At 41.4% G+C, this 22,916-nt stretch overlaps 1 protein-coding gene across 1 annotated transcript in view; it reads right to left on the bottom strand.

Moving 5' to 3' along the window:
* The window catches only part of STK31 (serine/threonine kinase 31), a 462,200-nt gene that overhangs the window by 10,700 nt on the left and 428,584 nt on the right, over window positions 1–22,916 (bottom strand). The window contains exons 21-22 of the mRNA XM_073630106.1: window positions 13,722–13,841; window positions 10,693–10,761 (exon numbers count right to left, since the gene is read on the bottom strand). Of these exons, the coding sequence (XP_073486207.1) occupies window positions 10,693–10,761; window positions 13,722–13,841 (189 nt within the window). The remainder of the gene's footprint in view (window positions 1–10,692; window positions 10,762–13,721; window positions 13,842–22,916) is intronic.

Below are 22,916 nucleotides of genomic sequence, written 5' to 3'. Positions count from 1 at the left end.
AGGCTAAAGATGTCAAGGTGAATGGCCCCTTGACCTTGATCCAGGCAGTAACTGCTGAGGTAATCCACCTTCTAGTTGTCCACTTCTGGGATGTGGACAGCAGAGAACGCTGGACAATGTTTTTCTGACTACAAGACTCTGGGTCCCCCTTCCCCCGTGTGATGGATGTAGACCACAGGGGGGTGTCCCTAGAGAAAAGGGGTCAAATGGTGAAAAGTCAACTTTATTGATCTGAGCGCCAGGATTTTGATGGGGAGCTTAACTTCTTTTGTTGACCATGTTCCCTGGATCACAAGGGATTGGAATATTCCTCAACTTCAAAGCCGGGCATCTGTCCTTAGCAACATATGATTAAGTGCAGTGCTAAGTAACAAAACTAAATGGAGAAAAAAAAAAAAAATTCAGACCTCTGAAAAGTGAAATGAATCTATGAAGAGTGAGCTCAATGGTAAATGGTATGACTCATATTCCGCAGTAGGGTGAACCAACACTCTAAAGAGTTTAGCTTCACCCAACGTGTTTTGACAAAAATTACATCCTTAGGGGTAAAGGTAAACTGATACATAATTTTTGAAGAAACATGTTGGGTGAAGCTTGAAGCGGTGATGTTACTACACATGCGCATTGCTGAGGATTTTGGGCTATGTGATTTTATATGCCGCTTTTCAAACGATTTGTTTGTAAGTGTTTTTAACAAATGTCATAATCAGATTTACACTATGGAAGGTGTTATTTGCATTTCATTACATGTATGATGCTGATGTATTGTTGCCAAATATTGAAGGAGCAATTTAGAGGCGAGCGACTGTCCCATATGCCACAGTGTGAAGGAACAACCTGCTTAATACAAATGCTGTTTCTGAAATCTCGTATAGAGGTTGCATATGCTCTGTCTCTCAGGACACATGGTGATTGTGGTGTCACTGAGTTACCTTTCCACATAGTCTATTAGGTTTACTATTTAGAGGACTACTATTTCATGTGGGGTCTCCTATTGTTTCTACTAAATTTATCAGTTATACACTACAGGAAGCATTATTTGCATTTTATCACATGTATGATACTGCTACCGAGCGCGGAGTGAGAGATCGGAAGGTGAGTGATTACCCTATGTACCACAGTGCAGAGGAGCATCTTGCTTGACAAAAGAGCTGTTTGTAACTTCTCATGTGGAGGTCACATATGCTCTGGTAAGCCTCAGAAAGTTTTGTGTTTGTGGCGGATACACATTTAGAGTGGAATTATCAAGATATCCTGCTTATACAGTTTTGAACTCACCCTTCAGAGGACTAATGTTTTGCATTGGGTTCACTTTTCAGAGGACCTTTTGTGTTATTGAATACTGATCTTATATTTATAGTGGTCACTGAGCTGGCTCTTCGGAGTGTTGGTTTCACTCTTCAGAGGGATATTAGTTATTTATTCACTATTGAAGGATTCCTCTAGTCTCCGAGAGGTAATTACTGACCTTGCAGATTCCATGTGAAATTTTAAAGGCATTTGCTTAGGAATTTTAGTTCCAGGCTAGGATGAATACCCCTGTTGGGTTAGTTTTTGTACAATAAACAGGTCTGAATAGAAGCCAACTACTTCCTAGGAAAAGAGATGATTCGGGGCATTCTGCAAATCTGACCATCCTTGGACAGATTTTGGATGATTTAATAGCAGTAAAGGGGTAGAATTGTAAACTCTATTTTGTACCCTTTGAAACCACAGATTAAACCCACAGGTCTGGGACTTCTGTGATGCAGAAAAAAGCAAACTGTAACAGACATAGACCACTCGTAGGAGTGAAGGGTTTTGGAAAAGACTTGGTTGGCTCTGTGCCAAAAAGAAGTGATGAATTTGGGCTTATGCCGCGTACACACGGTCAGACTTTTCGTCTACAAAAGTCCAACGGACGCTGACGGACTAAAGCTGGCTGGTAATCCGATCGTGTGTGGGCTTCTCCGGACTTTCAACTGACTTTTTTAGCCTCAAATCCGACGGACTTTAGATTTGAAACATGCATCAAATCTTTACGTCGTAACTACGACGGACCCCGAAGTCCGCTCGTCTGTATGCTAGTCCGACGGACAAAAAAACGACGCATGCTCATAAGCAAAAACTAAACGGAAGCACTCGGTCTAGTAAAACTAGTGTTCGTATTGTAGGTAGCACATTCATCACGCTGCAAAATCTGTGATCGTTGAATGCAGCGCATTTTATTTCTTCTTTACGAATGCTCTAAAGAACGAAGGTGTTTTGCTGTTCATAATCAGAGTTCTCCCAAACTGATTTCTGGATTCTTTTTCTCTTTGATCTCATGAATGATATAGTATGCATTTTAAAAACAAGGTTTCCATACTAATAATACTTTTTCCCCCCTTTTTTTTTTTTTTTTTTAGGTTTGTAAAGTTACCACAAAGAACCCATTATTCTTTTTTTTTTTATAGTGATTATTTTTTAGTTTTTAGATAAAGTTAACCCAAAGCACCGTTTTTGGTTATGTAAATTTTTTTATTTTCAAGACTTACCACTTGAACATTATTAACATTAGTAATGTATTTTTGGTGTGTTTTTTCCAAACTCAATGAGATTGTTGTCCCTTGTTAATTTAACATTGTGTGTAAAATCAATGATTTAAAAGAAAACACATAAAGTCTTTTGCTAAACTCAAAAAAGATCCATTTATTCATGGTCAAAATAAAATAAAGAGGAAGTCAACGCTGGAAAAAGTCGGTGTACAAGAAAATTGGGATCTTGCGGAGTCCATATAAGAGGGAGCACAATCTGGTCCAAGAATCCCAGAGATCAACAGCACCAGCAGATGATCTAGATGTCCCCAGACTGTGGTCCTACAACAGCCTGCGTCTTCTGTCAGACCAGACTGAACCTAGGTCATCACTTTCTTCTCTTCCCTGCAGCCTTTCCTCCACGCTGCCCTGCAGCCTTCCCTGTAGCCTTCTTTTGAGGCTGTGGCTCTGGTGTTTCAGTTGTGGCAGGAGGAGGAGGAGGAGGAGGGGGGGCTGCCTCATGTAGTTGGGTGTTTTGTGTTAGCGTGCCCTGCAGCCCCTTATGGATTGTTTCCCCAAATAGGCGCTCACAAATGAGGCGCTGCTCCCAATCCATCTGAAGAAGCCTGCTGGCTAAGTAGCAGCCATAGGATTCTTCCGCTTCGGGGGGGCTCCTTAAAAAACGGGTGGCCTCTTGCATGAGGCGCAGGGATGCGTCCTGTGTGACCATCCCCTTCCTGGCCCTTTTTTTGGGAAGGTGGAGGGGAGGCACTTGGGATTCGGTCAGGCTCCTACTGGGCCCAGCCACCTCACTTGGCCCAGCCACCTCACTGGGAGCAGCCACCTCACTGGGAGCAGCCACCTCACTGGGAGCAGCCACCTCACTGGGAGCAGCCACCTCACTGGGAGCAGCCTCCTCCAGGATGATGGTGAATCCGGCCTCCTCCAGGCTGTCCATGGGCCCGGTCTCCTCCTGCCTGCCACTTTCCCCACATTCCTCCTGGATGGACTCATCCTGTGTATAAAAAAAGGACAATAGTTTGAGTATATTTTTTTGGGTTCATCAATGACACACAGTTTGCTTCTCATGAATAGCAAATTCAATGTGAATACATCTCTTTAATAAAAGAGTCTAATCAGACACCCTAATTATTTCAAGCAGGTGCCAAACATATTTAGCCACTACTGTCAATTGATATGTATACACAATTTTGAGTGCAAAATTATTTTAGACAATTATAACATCCAGTTAACATAATTAATATTAGTACAGTAAATATTTGTTAAAATAATTTACCTGACTCCAGATGGTCATATCTGGTTCATCCAGGATGGAAGACCCAGCTTGCTCCTCATCAGCCTCTGCTGGGGTGGAGGGAAGGGTGGAGGGAAGGGTGGAGGGAAGGGTTGAAAGTGATGGCCTGGCTTCATTCTGGTCATCCAGAAAACGGAGTTGATTGTAGTACCACAGCCTGGGTACATAAACATCATCTGCTGATGCTCCTGATCTCCTTGATTCCTGGATCTTCTTATGCTCCCTCTTATACATGTTCCTCAAGACCCCAATTTTCTTGAGCAATGTCTCCATTGTTGCTTCCGGGATGGTCGCCTGGACAAAGGACAGAAGTCTCTCCAGCGTTGACTTCCTCACATGCTTTGCATAATACTGAGGGTGTTTCACCTCCCACAAATTCCTCATCTCTCGATATTTCGAAATAAAAGCTGTAAGGAACTCTGGATCCTTAAATAGGGGATTCATTATATCTGGAAAAGATGAAGTCACAAGACAAAAAACACTTTTATTATAGGTTTCTGCTAACCCCTCATCATCTTCTCCCTATGTAGGCCTCATCAATCTATCAAGCCATATAGGCCGCTTGCTACAAAGTCATGACCATAAAACCCAAAAAATATATATCTAAAATTACCTTCGTTTTGTAACGTCCTGGTCCACTATCACCTACCACAGAACGTACGTACGACACGTGCGCAAGGGCCCTCTTTACACACTACGCATGTGTGAAACTCCGCCTGCGTCGCCCGCCCCTGACGTTCGAAATTAACTCATGTTCTCCGCCCCCTAATTCGACGCACAGAACGTACGTACGACACGTGCGCAAGGCCCCTCTTTATACACTACGCATGTGTGAAACTCCGCCTGCGTCGCCCGCCCCTGACGTTCGAAATTAACTCATGTTCTCCGCCCCCTAATTCGACGCACAGAACGTACGTACGACACGTGCGCAAGGCCCCTCTTTATACACTACGCATGTGTGAAACTCCGCCTGCGTCGCCCGCCCCTGACGTTCGATTTTAACTCATGTTCTCCGCCCATTTTTTGTTACGGCGCGTAGTGGAGTAAATAATGGCGGAGACACCTGATATGTTGACGACCTCAGGTAGTGGACACAGCCCGGAGGCTGGAACGTCAACAAAATCTATGAGGCCTAGATTTAAGGCCTCTAATATGAGTTTTAAAGAGATGGTGGAGATGGTGGCCATTCTTCACAAAGACGACTATGATGGGAAGTATGGGCCGTACGCACGGCCAAATTTGCGCAAGGCCAAAATAATGGCGAAGGTCGTGGACACTTTGCAGGCATCTTTTGGGGTCCAGCGCTCCAGAGATCAACTGAGAAAAAGATGGTCTGACCTGAAACTCAGGGAGCCGGATACATACCGACGTATCCGGAAAGTTCTTAAAAAAAGTAAGTACTTGTCGTGTTTTTCTCTTGTGTTTATTACCTTGTATACTGCTCCATGTGCTTTTCCTTCCTATACGATTTTTTATTCATCGTTTTAAACGATCTTTTAATAAACCTCGTTACATATCTATAGATAGATCTATCTATATATATAAAGATATATAGATATAGATATATAGATATAGATATATAGATATATATATAGATATAGAGAGAGAGAGAGAGAGAGAGAGAGAGAGAGAGAGAGAGAGAAATATATATAGAGAGAGAAATATAGAGATAGGTAGATAGATAGATATAGAAATGTAAAACATTCTTTTGGAATATTTTAAGTTATCTTTTTTTTTTTTTCTTTACATTTAGTTAGATATTTATAGATTTTGTTCCAGATATAGAGAGAGAGAGATCAAAAGATTATTAACTATATTTTGAGATATTGATATCTAGATATCTATCTATCCGATATGTCTTTATAATTTTAAATATTGAGGTAAAATAGGAACTCTACACAAACCACTTCACTACAAATGTTGGAAAATTACTATGTACTAAAATATCTGTGTGCTAAGTAGATTAATAATTTTTTGTTTCACATAGGGGAAAAATCACTCAGCCAACAAGAAGACAGTCCACCCCAAGCCAAACATGATTGGGAAATCAGCCCAAGTCCCACTGAGGATGTGGAGGAAGGAGAGGTGGGCGACATGGGAACCCCACCAGGTGAGTGTCTGACACACCAGCTTACGTTAATCTATGCATGGCTGCCTTTTGTTTAATGTAATTTGTCTACTCTATTTTAGGGGATCTGGTTGTGCTTGATTCAAGCAACAGCACCACCCCCGAGGATGTGGAGGAATTATGCTACATGGGCACCCCACCAGGTCAGTGTCTGAGACAACAGCTTTATTATGGTAAGGTAAACTATGTATGTGTGCATATTTCTAAAGACATTTTTTGGTTTCATTCCACTTTCGGTACAACAAGAAGTGACTATTTCACCTCAGAAAGTGCCCAACGGCTAATTGGTCAAATAATGGCCTGGAATAAGGACATCGATGAAATGCGTAATCGGCTGGATCGTATGCAGCAGGAAATGAAGGACATGATTGATGTTTTGGGTCGAATCTAAATGCCCTTTTTGAAACCCCAAAACATCATGTCCTTCATTTCCTGTTTTGCTGACCCCATTCTGGGCCTTCTCTTTCTTTTTTTGGCTGAACAGAAATGGCTGTTTAACCTAATTTAAAAAAGGAGGGCTGTTTCTCGTAAATACCTAAAAAATCCACAAAAAAATAAAACTTGATTTTCTCAAAAACCCAAAAAAAAAAAAAAAAAAAAATTGATTTTAAAAAACCAAAAAAAACTAACAAAACTTGATTTTCAAAAAAAAAACCAAAAAAAAAAAAAACTTGATTTTCAAAAAAAAAAAACAAAAAAAAAAAAAAAAAAAACTTGATTTTAAAAAAACTAAAAAAATAACAAAACTTGATTTTCAAAAAAACAAACAAAAAAAAAAAAAAAGCCTGTTTGCGAAAATCAAAAAGCCAAAAATATTTTTTTGTGGATTAGGTAGAAATATTTAAATATAATTATATTTTTCTACATTATTAAGATATCATTATATTTTTGTCTATGAACATTTTATACTAAATGCAGAACAACCATTAATAAAAACATCTCCTTATAGGAATTAAATAAATGTGTGGTTTGTTATTTCAAGGCTCAGTATCAGTTTGGTTATAATTGTAAAAAAGTTGTTTACAGTGGCAATGGAGCTTATTTAGACATTTAAAATTAAAATACAGTTGGCACTACAACTGCTCGACCATAACCTAGGAGACAGCCCAAAAGAAAGGCAAGCAATAAATATAATGCAAGATTTCATCAATATTTTTTTTATTGTAAAAAATTATATATACTGGCCCATTGCAATGGTGTCTAACTTGACGGGCACTTTGGGGGGCCAAGCCAGTACGGACAGTATCCAGGCCCGTAAGGTTGGCATCTATTTGTCCGGCCTCAGGCCCAACTGTGCCTATATAATTCGGAGAATGTTTGTTTAAAAAGTTGTGCAGAATGCAGCACGATAAAATGATAAAATTAAGTTTGTATTCCGCCAAATTAATGCCTGTTTGAAACAGGCGGAACCGGCTGGCCAGAATTCCAAACGCATTCTCAACCACTCTTCTAGCTCTGGCCAGCCGGAAATTAAAAACCCTCCTCTCCGGGGTGAGGGTTCTTTGGGGGAATGGCCTCATGAGGTGCTTGCTGAGAGCGAAGGCTTCATCGGCAATGAAGACAAAGGGGAGTCCTTCCACGTTATCCGTATCAGGTGGCAATCCCAGGCCACCACTCTGGAGACGCTGGCAGAACTCCGTCTGGGCAAATACTCCTCCATCCGACATCCGGCCATTCTTCCCCACGTCCACATATAAAAAATCATAGTGTGCCGACACCACCGCCATTAAAACAATACTGTGGAACCCCTTATAATTAAAATAGTATGACCCCGAATGGGGTGGTGGCACAATGTGGACATGTTTCCCATCTATAGCCCCTCCACAATTGGGAAAGTCCCAACGGCTGGCAAAATGGGATGCCACAGTCTGCCATTCCTGTGGCGTTGAAGGAAACTGGGGAATCAAACAAGAAAACCAAAATCAATTAATTTTGAAGCTAACATTGCAAGAAAATTAGACAATTAAAAACATTATTCCCCAGCATCAGTATAACATTCAATAATTTAATTCTTCTGGAATAACTAATATGGAAAGGCACACTTATCAGATTGCTCACCCCCTCTGATGGAACATTGATTACATTTTAGGGGGTTGTGAAATCCCTAAAAAAGATTACTTTTAGGACACGCAGGAATTTAGGGACTAAAAAGGCTACAAGACTGCAGTTGTCGCACTCTGCAGGTGCAGTTGCTAACCAGCTTACAGTAAATGAGGTAATGTAAAAAGGCATTCATGTTGCAAGGAGTACACAATCACATGCAAGGGCAATTAATGAAAACACTTTGAGGCTTGCATATGATTTGATGATGGAAATCAGCAGAGCTTCTGCTCATTTACTAAAGCACTGGAACAAATGCACTTGTAGAGTGCACATGCATTTTGCAAACTGCAACATATATTTGCTTTAGACAAATCAACACCACAGAACATTCAAGAAAATTTTTACGAGGGTGGGGGGGTTGCGAAATCTAGATAATTGCTAATTAGCAGCACACTATTTGGAGTGAGTTTAGGTGGGGGTGGGTGGGGGGGGGTTGGGAAATCTAGATAATTGCTAATTAGCAGCACACTATTTGGAGTGAGTTTAGGTGGGGGTGGGGGTTGGGAAATCTAGATAATTGCTAATTAGCAGCACACTATTTGGAGTGAGTTTAGGTGGGGGTGGGTGGGGGGGTTGGGAAATCTAGATAATTGCTAATTAGCAGCACACTATTTGGAGTGAGTTTAGGTGGGGGTGGGTGGGGGGGTTGGGAAATCTAGATAATTGCTAATTAGCAGCACACTATTTGGAGTGAGTTTAGGTGGGGGGGGGGGGGGTTGTGAAATCTAGCTAATTGCTAATTATAAGCACACTAAATACACTCAAACAAAATACATTCAAAATGAGTAGACTAGGTGGATATGTTCCCATCACTTCATGCTGGGAAGGTTATTGAAGGAAAATATACATGCATGACAAAAAATAACAGGAAAAAAATCCAGCATGTGTGAGGATAAAAAGGGGACATTCACACTATATTGGCAATGATGGTAAGTAGTGTTTGAAGCAAGAAATACATTACATTATCAAAGATTACATAAAAGAACATGTGATGCTAATAAAAGAAAAATATCTTACCTTAATATAGTCCTTCTGCAGGACCTGGATGATGGCAGAACAGGTCTCTGGGATAATGATCCCCAGAGCCTGGGGGGAGATGCCTGTCGAGAACTTAAGGTCCTGCATGCTTCTCCCTGTGGCCAAATACCGCAAGGTAGCGACCAGCCTCTGCTCCGGAGTGATGGCTTGCCTCATGCAGGTATCCTGCCTGCTGATATAGGGGGTCAGCAAAGCCAACAAACGGTCAAAAACGGGGTCCGTCATCCGGAGAAAGTTCCTGAAATCCTCAGGATTATTCTCACGGATCTCACGGAGCAAAGGCATGTGACAGAACTGGTCACGCTGAAGCAACCAATTCTTGGTCCATGAACTCCTCCTCGCCCTGTTCATGGACTGGTCTTGGGCTGAAGAATAAACTACAGCACCAAGCACATACAATGCACGAGCTCTACGACGAGTACGTACAGGTAACATGGTTTCAAAACGGTCGGCTGGTCAGAACGCACTAAACAGAACGCACTGAAGAACAGCAAGGCCTGTGAAGAACGACCTGAAAATCAGGAACGAGCGGCCAATAAAACAAAGATTTCTCAATGCCAACTGACCAAACGCACTGAAAAGCAGATACAAACCTCACAAGCACAGACTGAACAACAGTTAAAACGAACTGAAAAATACGAGTCTCACAAGCGCGAATCGTCTCTCACCAAACTTCTACTAACACGAGATAAACACGAGATTAGCAGAAGGAGCCCAAAGGGTGTCGTACGGGCTATTGAACTTCCGTTTTATAGTCTCGTCGGACTTGGTGTACATCACCGCGTACTAGGCTGTCGTACTTTTGTGTGGTCGTGTGTAGGCAAGTCCGTTCGTAAGAAAGTCTGCCGCAAGTCCTCCGAAGGTACGTCGGAAGTATGTCGGACAGGCTGTCGGACTTTTGTAGACGAAAAGTCCGACCGTGTGTACGCGGCATTAGAATTGGAAGCCTGGGTAGTGTATTGAGGTGCTCTGCGTAATAGACATCAGCCTTCAAAGGGCATACATGTGAGGTGTTTTGGGTAGGAAGCTACAGCTGATCAGGCTTTAAGCCAAAACATTCTGTGCATGTTAATGAGAAAAAACTGAACCGATTCCCCCATCCACACAATCAAGGTGGATAGGGGAATTCTCCCAGCTGAGCTATTGTATTCTGACAGCAGGGGGCCTCCTATCATCAAAATACAGAGATCAATGCTGCAGCTGCTGATAGAGCTTTTTTTTTTCAACAGGTCCATTCAGCAGAAGTTGATCAATAGATCAACTTCTGTCCAGTGTCAGTGGCCACACATGAATCAAATTTCGGCCAGTCTTTGCTGAACAGGCTGAATTCTGATTAATCTGTAGACAGCGTGGCCATAATACAAACTGCCCACCATAGGAAAAGCAACAAAAGGAAATTCAAAGAGTAAAACGATACCCATGATGTTTTTCAGCCCTTCATGGCGTTAACCATGTGTTATGATAAAGAAAACACATTCCCCCCTGTGCACAAACCATACTATGAGCTCTAGTGCATGCAGTGTTGCCTTGACAAACTGTTTTCTTATATTTTTGGGGTATACAGGTATCTGTGACTAAAACAAGTACTTCACAAATTTGAAAAAAAAACATACCACATCAATCCTGTTTAGATCAGGAGTTCCATCTGGATTGGTTGGAATATCTTTGGTAGCAATGCAGAGCTGCAGATAGAGAAAATGTTTGTTATTTTAAACTAAAGTATATATTGTGAATAGAAGTAAGAAGTATGTGAATTTTTTTTTACAGAAAAGTAGAGGACCATGGGGTCTCTACTATGGCTTCCTTCTACATACACTAAGTTCCAGTTTATGAAAAATCCTTCCTCAGAGATGGCTTACACCACTGAGGTCTTTTTGTCTGAACAAGAAATATATAGGAGCAATACGGCTACAGAGATTTAGGAAAGGGTTGAAATACTTAGTGGTGGTGATAGACAAAACACAACTGCAAGTACTGTTAATGCACTAGCTCTGTCATATCTCACTTAAGGTCCTTAGGGTTTTCTGCTTCAAAATTATGTCAATCAATTGTAAAGAGATACATATGAGGAAACAGCATGATCTATTGTCCAGATATTGCAACGGCAAAACTGCAAGTACTGCCCCTGGTTGAGATTAACTGGTTTAGATATTAAAGCTGAACTCTGGGCACAACAACTTTCATTTATCTACCTACAGTGGGGACGGAAAGTATTCAGACCCCCTTAAATTTTTCACTCTTTGTTATATTGCAGCCATTTGCTAAAATCATTTAAGTTCATTTTTACCCCTCATTAAATGTACACACAGCACCCCATATTGACAGAAAAACACAGAATTGTTGACATTTTTGCAGATTTATTGAAAAAGAAAAACTGAAATATCACATGGTCCTAAGTATTCAGACCTTTTGCTCAGTATTTAGTAGAAGCACCCTTTTCATCTAATACAGCCATGAGTCTTTTTGGGAAACATGCAACAAGTTTTTCACACCTGGATTTGGGGATCCTCTGCCATTCCTCCTTGCAGATCCTCTCCAATTCTGTCAGGTTGGATGGTAAACGTTGGTGGACAGCCATTTTTAGGTCTCTCCAGAGATGCTCAATTGGGTTTAAGTCAGGGCTCTGGCTGGGCCATTCAGGAACAGTCACGGAGTTGTTGTGAAGCCACTCCTTCGTTATTTTAGCTGTGTGCTTAGGGTCATTGTCTAGTTGGAAGGTAAACCTTCGGCCCAGTCTGAGGTCCTGAGCACTCTGGAGAAGGTTTTCGTCCAGGATATCCCTGTACTTGGCCACATTCATCTTTCCCTCGATTGCAACCAGTCGTCCTGTCCCTGCAGCTGAAAAACACCCCCACAGCATGATGCTGCCACCACCATGCTTCACTGTTGGGACTGTATTGGACAGGTGATGAGCAGTGCCTGGTTTTCTCCACACATACCGCTGAGAATTAAGGCCAAAAAGTTCTATCTTGGTCTCATCAGACCAAAGAATCTTGTTTCTCACCATCTTGGAGTCCTTCAGGTGTTTTTTTTTTTAGCAAACTCCATGCGGGCTTTCATGTGTCTTGCACTGAGGAGAGGCTTGCGTCGGGCAGTGATGCTTGACTTTCTACAACTCTCTACCATCTCCCGACTGCATCTCTGGAGCTCAGCCATAGTGATCTTTGGGTTCTTCTTTACCTCTCTCACCAAGGCTCTTCTCCCCCGATAGCTCAGTTTGGCCTGACGGCCAGCTCTAGGAAGGGTTCTGGTCGTCCCAAACATCTGCTATTTAAGGATTATGAAGGCCACTGTGCTCTTAGGAACCTTAAGTGCAGCAGAATTTTTTTTGTAACCTTGGCCAGATCTGTGCCTTGCCACAATTCTGTCTCTGAGCTCTTCAGGCAGTTCATTTGACCTCATGATTCTCATTTGCTCTGACATGCACTGTGAGCTGTAAGGTCTTATACAGACAGGTGTGTGGCTTTCCTAATCAAGTCCAATCAGTATAATCAAACACAGCTGGACTCAAATGAAGGTGTACAACCATCTCAAGGATGATCAGAAGAAATGGACAGCACCTGAGTTAAATATATGAGTGTCACAGCAAAGGGTCTGAATACTTAGGACCATGTGATATTTCAGTTTTTCTTTTTTAATAAATCTGCAGAAGTGTCAACAATTCTGTGTTTTTCTGTCAATATGGGGTGCTATGTGTACATCAATGAGGAAAAAAAATGAACTTAAATGATTTTAGCAAATGTCTGCAATATAACAGAGTGAAAAATTTAAGGGGGATCTGAATACTTTCCGTCCCCACTGTATATTTCTCAAAACTTTAGCCATAACAATGTTCTTTAACAAAAGAACTTGCATTCCACATTAATTATTCTACCAAAATTAGTGTGTGCTGTAAATGGCTTCCAGCATTGCTTCCGTGTCTTCTTTTTGGGGGCCGCCATTTTGTTGAAGCCCAGAGCAGTCACTTCCTTATTAAAAAGTCTCCCTTTCTCACAAAAAATATATGCCATTTTCTGTAGTTAAAAAAGTGTGCATTTCTAGCCCTGATTGTATGTCGTGGGTCAGGGAAAGGCTGACAGAAGTTCTACAGTGCTCAAAGAATGACACTGCTAGGGGAGAAAGGACAAAATATCAGGGAGGTAAAACACTATCTTTGTATGTTTACATTTTTTTTTGTGTCATTCTGGCAGCAGAGTTTGTTCTGTCACCTCTCCTGCTTTTTTAGTTCTCTCTCTCTCTCTAGTTTGCATTTCCACTGCACAGTCTGTTTTATTCCTAATGCTTTATCCCATCCCCTTCCCTCAGCATCAAAGCTGTCAGCAGATTGGCCCCTAGAGACTCATTGATTTTAAGCTCAGGGTTGAAAATAGAGAGCAACTGAGCATGTGCAAAGCAGGGTGAGACAGTGCCTTACTGGACTTTAAACAGTATATGCACTTATTTTTAATGTTTTACATAGGTATACCTACAAAAGAGGCCAGCCTGAAGTGATCAGGACTTCAATTTGTAACATGATGATCCCTACCAATATATATACGATAAGGTATACCAACCGGATAACACAAGACATTATATACAGCACATAATACAAATCTAATATTTTAAATGCCAAACATTCTGATCATGTGGGAAACAGACATACCCATAGCAAGGTCATTCCATAGCTATAGACGTCTGTGGCAGCAGAAGCAGTCCGCCCTGCCTTTACTTCAGGAGCTGTCCACAGTGGAAAACAAACCATGGTGGCAGAACTCCTCTGCTCCTTCAGAAGCAAAAATAAATTAGTAAATAAACAAAATAAAATAACTGTGAAAAATCAATACACACAGAAGGGAAAGGAGGAGAAAAGGAAAAAGTAAAAGAAAAAAAATAGAAAAAGGAAGAAGCAGGGGGTTTTAGATTATCCACTTGCCGACCGCCCACAGTAAATATACATCATTATTTTGACGTTAAATACCAACTTTATGGCAGCAGCTAGCTACCATAACCCTGGTATTATTTACTGTGGGCGATTCTCTACAAGATAAAAGTTGCCCCAGTGGCAGATTCACCACTGAATCACTTTTATAAGCAGTGTGAGAGGTGACCCTCCCCCAAGTTCACGGTCATTTCCAAGCTTACCGGAGCTATTGGTAAACCCGGAAACGATCTGGTGCGGTCGATGGCTAGACAGGAAGTCAAGTGAGGACAAGATAGCCCCCCACTCAGCTCTATGTCCTTGAAGGACCGGAGAAACCTGTCACTTCTGGTGCTCGGGCAGATAGACGGATTTTTTTCCCCTTAATGTCTAAATGTCTTTTTTTTCCTTTTAAAGGTAAATGAGAGATCTGGGGTGTTTTTGACCACAGGTCTCTCAATAAAGAGGAACTGTCATTCTTATTTCTATTACAAGGGATGTTTACATTCCTTGTAATAGGAATAAAAGTGATAAAAAAAAGGGACAGTTTAAAAATTAAAATAAATAAGAAAAAATAACATTAAAATTAAAGCGCCCCATCCCTCTCTGCTCACATGCAGAAGTGAACGCATTCAAGAGTCACGCCTGCATATGTAAACGGTGTTCAAACCACACGAGGTACCGCTGCGATCATTCGAGCGAGAGCAATAATTCTAGTGCTAGGCCATCTCTGTAACTCCAAACAGGTAACCAGTACAATTTTTTAAAGCGTCGCCTATGCAGATTTTTGATTACCGTAGTTTGTCACCATTTCACAAGCGTGTGCAATTTTGAAGATATATAGATCTATATATATAAGCAATTATTCATAATAGTGGGTAATGTCCCATTCATAATTAAGTCCTTTAGGAATCCAGGTTTCAAGTCTAAAGTTCCAATAAACCTCCGTTTTTAAAAGAGTGAGAACCGGGGAGACTATGGGGGAATTTACTAAAACTGGAGTGTACAAAATCTGGTGCAGCTCTGCATAGAAACTAATCAGCTTCCAGGTTTTATTGTCAAAGCTTAACTGCATAAGCTGAAGTTTGTTCCAATATTTTTTTTATTAAGTTTTTACAGACAGACAATTCAAACATACATTGGTGGTACAACTACACCATAAAAAAAAAAAAAAAAACATTTTACAATAACATTATACGGACTATCATAACTATAACATCAAACATACAAAAAAAAAAAAAAAAGGGGGGGGGGGGGGGAAAGGATGGCCAGGGGGTACAACATAAAGACATCTCCTACACATACCCCAAAAGATCATCTTCTTAGATCAAAGTTCCATTTGCACTCTAATTTCCAGACGATTCCCTAAATTTCCTCCAGGGGGGCCATATCTGACAACATTTTTCTTAAGTGTCTAATTCATGTGACAGGAGGGTCTCCATCTTCTCAATTAAGTCCATTTCTGCTATCCATTCATTAACTGAAGGGGCTTGTGTAGTTCGCCAATATCGCGGAATAACCAGTCTGGCTGCTACTAACCAATGTCTTAGCAAACCTTGTTTGATATTTTTATATGGACCTGGTAAAATGGATAGCATAGTAATTTGAGGTGTGTTGGGGATTAACTCCCCTGTAACTGTAGTATACAGTTGCATGATCATATCCCAGAATTGGCGAATTTGAGGGCATTCCCACCATATGTGCAGCAGCGATCCCTTGGCGGCATGACATCGCCAACATTTATCCGATGTATCTGGATATATTTGTTGCATGGTTGTTGGACATCGATACCAACGGGAGACAAGCTTGTCTCTTGGGCCTTAATTGTCAATGAAACAATGTGTGCAAGTAAATGATTTCTCCCAGTCTTCTGTTCCAATTTGAGTATTAAGATCACGTGCCCATTTATTTGTGAATTCTGGGGGCTCAGAGTGGTTTTTTAGGATAAGAATCTAATAAATTGCTGATAGAATATGTTTTGGTCTGTCACTTTGCAATAGGATGGACTCAAACAGGTTTAAGTCTCTATTGAGGGATTCGTTTGGAGGAATAGAGGATAGAAATGACAATAATTGTTGATATTATATCCATTGCATAAATGCGGGCTGGTGCGTTAGTATTAGGTTCAATATAGGTGGTAATTTACCCTGACACAGAATCTGGCTCATTCTTCGGTGAGATTCCTTATTCCATATTAGAAATTGAGTCCTGTCTACTGCAGGTGGGAATTGTGGATTGCCAAATAAAGGTGTCATTGGTCCTATCTGTGAAGAAAACCCTAACCACAAGATCATTTTGGACCACAAGCTCAATAGGTGTGATGTAAGAAAGGGTGGAGAAAAGGTCGTGTCTCGGTGGGTACCCTGAAAGGATAAATCTAACCAAGGGAGAGCCTGAAGGTCGAACTGATTCAGGCCGTGTTCTATTGATACCCAATGTTTGGTATCTGAGTGATGAAACCAGCTTACTAATCTCGTCAGGACTGCCGCCATATAATAAAAATAGAGGTTACGTGCACCCGCTCCTTTCGTTTTAGGTAATGTTAGCGTTTTCCAATTTAATCTAGATCTCTTATTGCCCCAAATAAACTTAAAGCGGGATTCCGGCCAGCTAAAAAAAAAAAAAATTAAAGTCAAACACTGTAGCTGCTGACTTTAAATAAATACTTACCTGTCCTGGGTGCCCGCGATGTCGGCCGCCCGAGGCCGACCCGTCCCTCGGCTCTCTGATCCCAGCACCACCATCCTAGGTAAGGGAAACAGGCAGTGGAGCCTTGCGGCTTCACTGCCAGTTTCCTACTGCGCACACGCGAGCGGTGCGGCGATCTGTGAATGGCCCCGTGGTGTTCTGGGAACACACACAGTTCCCAGAAGACAACGGGGCCGCTCACCGAGGATTAGAACATGCCGCGGAATAGGAAGAGGCAGATTAGGAAGACTGCCTAGCAACAAGGGTTTAGGTAGGTATAATTTTTTTTCCCCAAATGGTTTTTTAAAAAAAAAATTTTAAGGATTTTTGGTGGAATTTTTTCTTCCAGGGTGGCCCTCCACGTTAACGAAAGCAGACTGTAAAGTAGAAAAGAAGGATCTAGGAATAGTAACAGGAATATTTTGAAAGATACAAAAATCGCGGCATGTCCATTTTCAATATGTTGATCCTCCCAAACCATGAGTATTGGTTTGAATCATTTTTTTTTAGATCTTGTAGAGTATGTTGCATTAAGGGAATATCATTTGTCAAGTATAGCTGGGTCAGATTTGATGGAATATTAATTTCTAAGTACCTTAATGCAGAAGAGCAAAATCTGAATGAAAAGTTATTTTTCAGCATCGTCACTTGATGTGGTAGAAGTGACACATTGAGAATTTCACATTTCGAAACATTTACCTTGAAATTACTCAGAGCTCCAAAGCGCTGGAATTCCAATAGAATAGAGGGCATAGAAATATGTGGATTGGTAATATAGAGTAGCAAGTCGTCGGCGAACAAAGCAAGTTTTATTTCCTGTTGGTCTAGCTTTATACCTGTAATTGAGGGGTTCTGTCTGATTGCTATTGCTAAGTGTTCCATTACTAGAACATAAAGCAAAGGAGATAAGGGGCATCCCTGACGGGTGCCATTTTGTATAGGGAAACTTGTGGTCAGTGAGCCATTAATCCAAATTCTAGCATTTGGTTTAGTGTATAATGCCAAAATCGTATTAAATAAATTAGGACACATCTCTATTTGCTTTAGTGAATGCTCAAGAAAAGACCACCCAACCCGATCGAAAGCCTTCTCCGCGTTGACTGAGAGGAGGCATGCTGGTATTTTAGCCATTTGAGCATGGCCCATAAGTCAGAAAGTTTTTATTGTATTGTCACGTGTTTCTCGTCCTTGAACAAATCCAGTCTGGTCATTATGTACCAAGCTAGGTATAAAAGATTGGAGACGTGACGCAATCAATTTGGCATAAATTTTTATGTTTACTCCAATTAAAGATATTGGACGATACCTAGAACATAATGTTAAGTCTTTATCTGGTTTAGGAATCAGAGTAATATGGGCTTCCAATGTTTGGGTCGAAAATGTGTTTGTAGAAGAGATGGAATTAAACATATCTAGCCATAAATGGAGACAGATATTCTTTATATATTTTATAAAATTTTGGAGTAAATCCATCTGGGCCAGGACTCTTCTCTGATGGAATGTCTGTAATTACTCCCAGTAGTTCTTCCACTGAGAAAGGGTTGTCCAATAATTCCCTATGGTCATCTTCTAATGTTGGAATAGAGGTCTCTTGTACATAGTCTTCAATGCTACAAGTTTTTGATCCCTTGTTCTCTACAAAGGATGGTTGAGCCAAGCTGTAAAGAGCTGAAAAGTATTCTCTAAATGTTTGATGGAGACTTTGCGGGTCTGAAGTAATTTCCCCTGATGACTTTCTTATGCTAGCTATAAAGGTCTGAGGAGGACGAGGATGTAATATTCATGCTAAATGTCTCCCACATTTGTTTCCATATCTATTTAAGGCACATTTCTGTTGGTATGAACTATGAGATTCTTCCATGAGCTGCAATAGGGATGCCCTTGTAGGCATTATGTTGGCTAAAACTTCTGGAGACTGAGGCTTTGTGTAATGTTTCTAGTGTATGAAGCTTTAACAGGGAATTTTGAATGGCCACCGATCTTTCTTTTTTAAGACGGGAGCCATGTTGGATAAATAGCCTTCGTAGAACCACTTTAAGAGCTTCCCATTTTAACCGTAGCGCAGTCTCATCCTGTTCATGATCAGAAACAAAGCTACCAATTGCTTCTATAATTGCCTTATGACAGAGTGGGTCAGACATAAGTCTATTGTTTAAACGCCAAGACCAGCTTGTGCCTCAAGTCTGGGGGAGATGTATTGATAGAAATACAGGTGAATGGTCAGACCAAATAAGTGACCCTATTTCCATCGAGGGGTTCCACTCCAAAACCTTTGGACCTGATAAATAGTCTAGCCTACTGTAAGATTTATGTGCTGATGAGAAATATGAATAGTTACGATCTGTGGGATATAGAATTTGCCATAAATCAAGTAGTCTATGGTCAAACAATTGTTTCTTCAGGGCCCTCAGCTGAGAATAAGAGATATTGGAGCATTGGGCAGAGGTGTCTAACTGAGGCTCCAAGGCTAAATTGAGATCTCCTCCTACAAGAATAACACCTTCAGCGAAATCCGCAAGAAGAAGAAGATAACAAGAAATGGTCGTGGTTTGGTCATAATTCGGAATGTAAAAATTGGCAATTGTGAAGAGTTTATCCCATATCCAGAATTTAAGTAAAAGGTATCTACCATTAGTATCAGCTATACGTTCCAAGTATTGAGCTGGTAAGTTTTTACGAAAGGCGATGAGACCCCCCTGGCCTTCGAACCAGACATAGTGCTATGAAACCATTGAGAGTAATGTTTAACAGAGAATGCACGGATGCCTTCGGTGCGAAAGTGGGTCTCCTGGAGGAGTATTATATCTGCCTTGGCTTTATGCAAACTGTATAAAATCTGTCCTCTTTTTGACTCGTTGTTTAGACCTTTGACATTATAGGTACAAAGTTTCAAAAGGGGAAAAGGGGAAAAAGGGGGGGGGGGGGCTGGTTCGGCAGCATGGACTGTGTGAGCAATCCATCTAGGAGGGAGGGGAAGAATGAAAGAGAAAAAAAATTCTTTTTTTTTTCCAAGAGTGTAATATTTTGTTTGTATAGTCCCCCCCCCCCCCCCTCCTTCCCTTTCTCCTCAAATCTATCATGTACATATACGCATACCCACACATACATGCATTCCCCAGTGGTCATACGTACACTTACCCAGATATATTTGCTGCCACACCCACATGTGTATATGTATTTAAGAGCATATAAATACCAGTGCATTCGTTCATCTACAACGCTTATTTTGTTGGGGGGGGCCCTAATCTCACTGTTATATTACGTAACCTTTGGTATCCAGATAGATATCCCCAACATAGCTCATCCACACCCCCCTCTAATCACCTCAACCGCTGGGGGAACCAATCTGGTAAATGACACCCTGACTAAACAGTTTGCATGTCGCAGAGCAGACATTGATTTCAATAGTGAATCGGATAACATAGGTTTAAACACCCATATAACAGGTTCCTATTGTGCTCTAAATACATTTCTATGGCCTTAGTCCAGATTTGGTCTAAGCCAAAACTCACAGTCATTATAGCTTATATCATGTAGCGTAATAGTCGCAAATGTTCCGCACTACAACATGGTTCAGACCCCTTCTTCCCTCTCCCTCCCCTATATATAGCACATGGTGGCAGGCCTAATGGTAACATAACCCTCCAATAAAACAAGTTAATCAGATTACACAACAATGCTCTTCATACATAGCCCCAATGTGGCACCATGTATCACATACACTTTAATAGAAACTTTTTTATTTTTTTAATTGTTTCCTTTGCGATTGAAACAGCAAAAGGAAAAAAAAAAAATCTTTTTTTTTCTCCTTTAAGTTGGTTGATAATCTGGGTCTGGTCCTATCCTGACTAAATTAATTGTCAATGTAATATGTATCCATAATGCTATAAAATACTACTGCTTAACTCAACTACAATAATTCATAAATTCTATAAAATTTAATTGATGGTCAAACCCACGGCATGCTACAAGGGGTACTAGAAAAACAAAAATTTAAAAAAAAAATGAAATAAAGGGGGGGGGGGCGAGAGAAAGGGAACCTACAGGTGATTTATTATTGCTTATAGAACTCCTCACTCTCTCTCCCCCTTCCTGGTTAATTTGGTCCTTTCATCAGCTCCCAAACGTTCAGCTCTCTTAAATGGTGTATAAGTCTGTGGCCATGTTATTGTTGGAAGGTCTGGCACACCAAAGATTTTTGTATAGCGGGGATATCGGATGGATCACGTATATTAAACCACCTGCCATCTTTATTGATTTGGAGCTGGAATGGTAAATTCCAACGATATAAGAGTTTGCGAACTTGCAACATTTTAAGCAGTGGCCTTAGTGCTCTTCTTTTCTCCAATGTAAACCGACACAAATCGTGTAATAAATAGACAAATGTCCCATTTAGGTTAACCTGACCTTTTTCTCTGGCCTTCCTCATAATCTCCACCTCTCTATAGAAATGTACACGACAAATAATGTCTCTTGGTTTGGTTGAATCTGTATTTCTAGGTCCTAAAGCCCGATGAACTCCATCAAGTTCTATATTTGGTGTCTCAGGCTTTTCCAGCAAAAAGTTGAATATTTTTTTTGACTTAACATCATTATATAATATATTACGATTTTCCTGGTCCTCCAATAGTTGGGAATAATCTATGGATGTGAGCCTCTTGTGTATCCAAACGTTGTTCCTGTGATTGTAGTGAGCCCGTCAAGACATCTAAGGACTGTTCCAACTCTACTGTCTTTACCCCTGTTGCCTGCAGCTCCATTTTAACAGATTGAAGCTTTTTGTGATAACCCTGCTCCAAACGTTGCACAAAAGCCTCCATGTCATTGCGAGTAGGTAGTGCGCGAAGGTATTCCCTTAGGTCTCCTTCCTCTAAACTCAGAGCAGATCTTTTCTCTACCTCTCCCTCTAAGCCACCAGCCACTTTTATATCATATTTAACCCCCACTGAAGAAAGGGTGGTGGAGATAGGGGAAGAAAGAGGTGAAGGAGACTATTGGCTCAATCACATTTATACTTGCTGTGCTTAATATAACAGATGCTGACACACTTGTTCCACTTACCGCACCTAACCCAGCTGGGTTCAGGGTGAGCCATAGATGAAGGCTGCACACTCATAGCAGCTGGTGGAAACGGAGTTGAAGCTGGTGATTGCAGGAGAACACCAGCGGGAACACAAGCGGGGACACGAACAGCTTCTCTGCAGCTTCCCGACTCTAGCTTCGATGTACGAGAGCGAGTCCGGCCGCCAACAGGAAAAAAATCTAGGATACCTTGCTGGCTGGTCACACAGGTAGATACCGTAGCAGCTGTAGGTGGGCAGCTCGATGTGTTGGATACACTTCACCTTCTCCTCCGTCCCATGGAACCCCGGGCGGGGGGGGGGGGGTGAGAAAAAAGCCGTAGGTTGCCATTAGATCACTGGTGATTGCACTGATTTTGCAGCGGGTTACCGCAGGATACGATCGAGTGCAGACAGACACAGTTGACCACTGTGAATTACCAGAGTAAACCAAAGGTATCGCACAGCACATAAAATAGAGCAAAGATTGCGAGGGCTGCTGGGACTTTCACCTGACAATCTCAGGTGAAGCTTCTGCAGATCGGTGGGAATCATTAGTCCCGTTCTCAGCTGGAGCACGGAGCACGTCTAGCACACTCCTTCCTCCATGGTCAACCATGCTTAAGTTTGAAGCTGATTGGCTACCATGCAAGCTGCACTAGATTATAAGTGCTCCTGTTTAAGTAAATCCCCCCGTATTGAAGTTGTTAAATCCAGTCTTGCCAAACTGGTGTCTTTGTCAGTGTAGTATTGGAAATATGGTCCTGTATCCTATCACAAAGTCGTCTTTGTCCTGGATATTACATGTAACACATAAAGATAGCTCACAAACCTGGTTTGGCAACTGAACAATTGTTAAGGCTGGGTTCACACCTAATGCCGATGCGGCTCCCAGCAGGGGTCCTGTGTGTCCTGGTTCACCGTTTCAGGTCCGACTTTAGCCCGAATTTTAGGCTGAATTCGGACCTGAAAATGGACCAAAAGACGCACAGGGATACTCTGTGCAAATTCGCACCGGAGCCACATCGGATATGTGAACTGGCTCCATAGAGTCGGTCACAATCTCCTGCTATTGCGAATTGGAAGTGGGGATCTTGCATCCAATTTGCAATAGTGTGAACCTGGCCTTAGTATTGGTTGAATAGCCATTTGAACAAGAGACGATACTGTGTGGATCACCCAGGTACTTGCA

The sequence above is a fragment of the Aquarana catesbeiana genome, linkage group LG05 (genome assembly GCF_042186555.1).
Source record: "Aquarana catesbeiana isolate 2022-GZ linkage group LG05, ASM4218655v1, whole genome shotgun sequence".
Taxonomy (NCBI): domain Eukaryota; kingdom Metazoa; phylum Chordata; class Amphibia; order Anura; family Ranidae; genus Aquarana; species Aquarana catesbeiana.
Note: the sequence above shows the minus strand (reverse complement) of the source record. Positions and strands in the feature narration are given on the sequence as shown.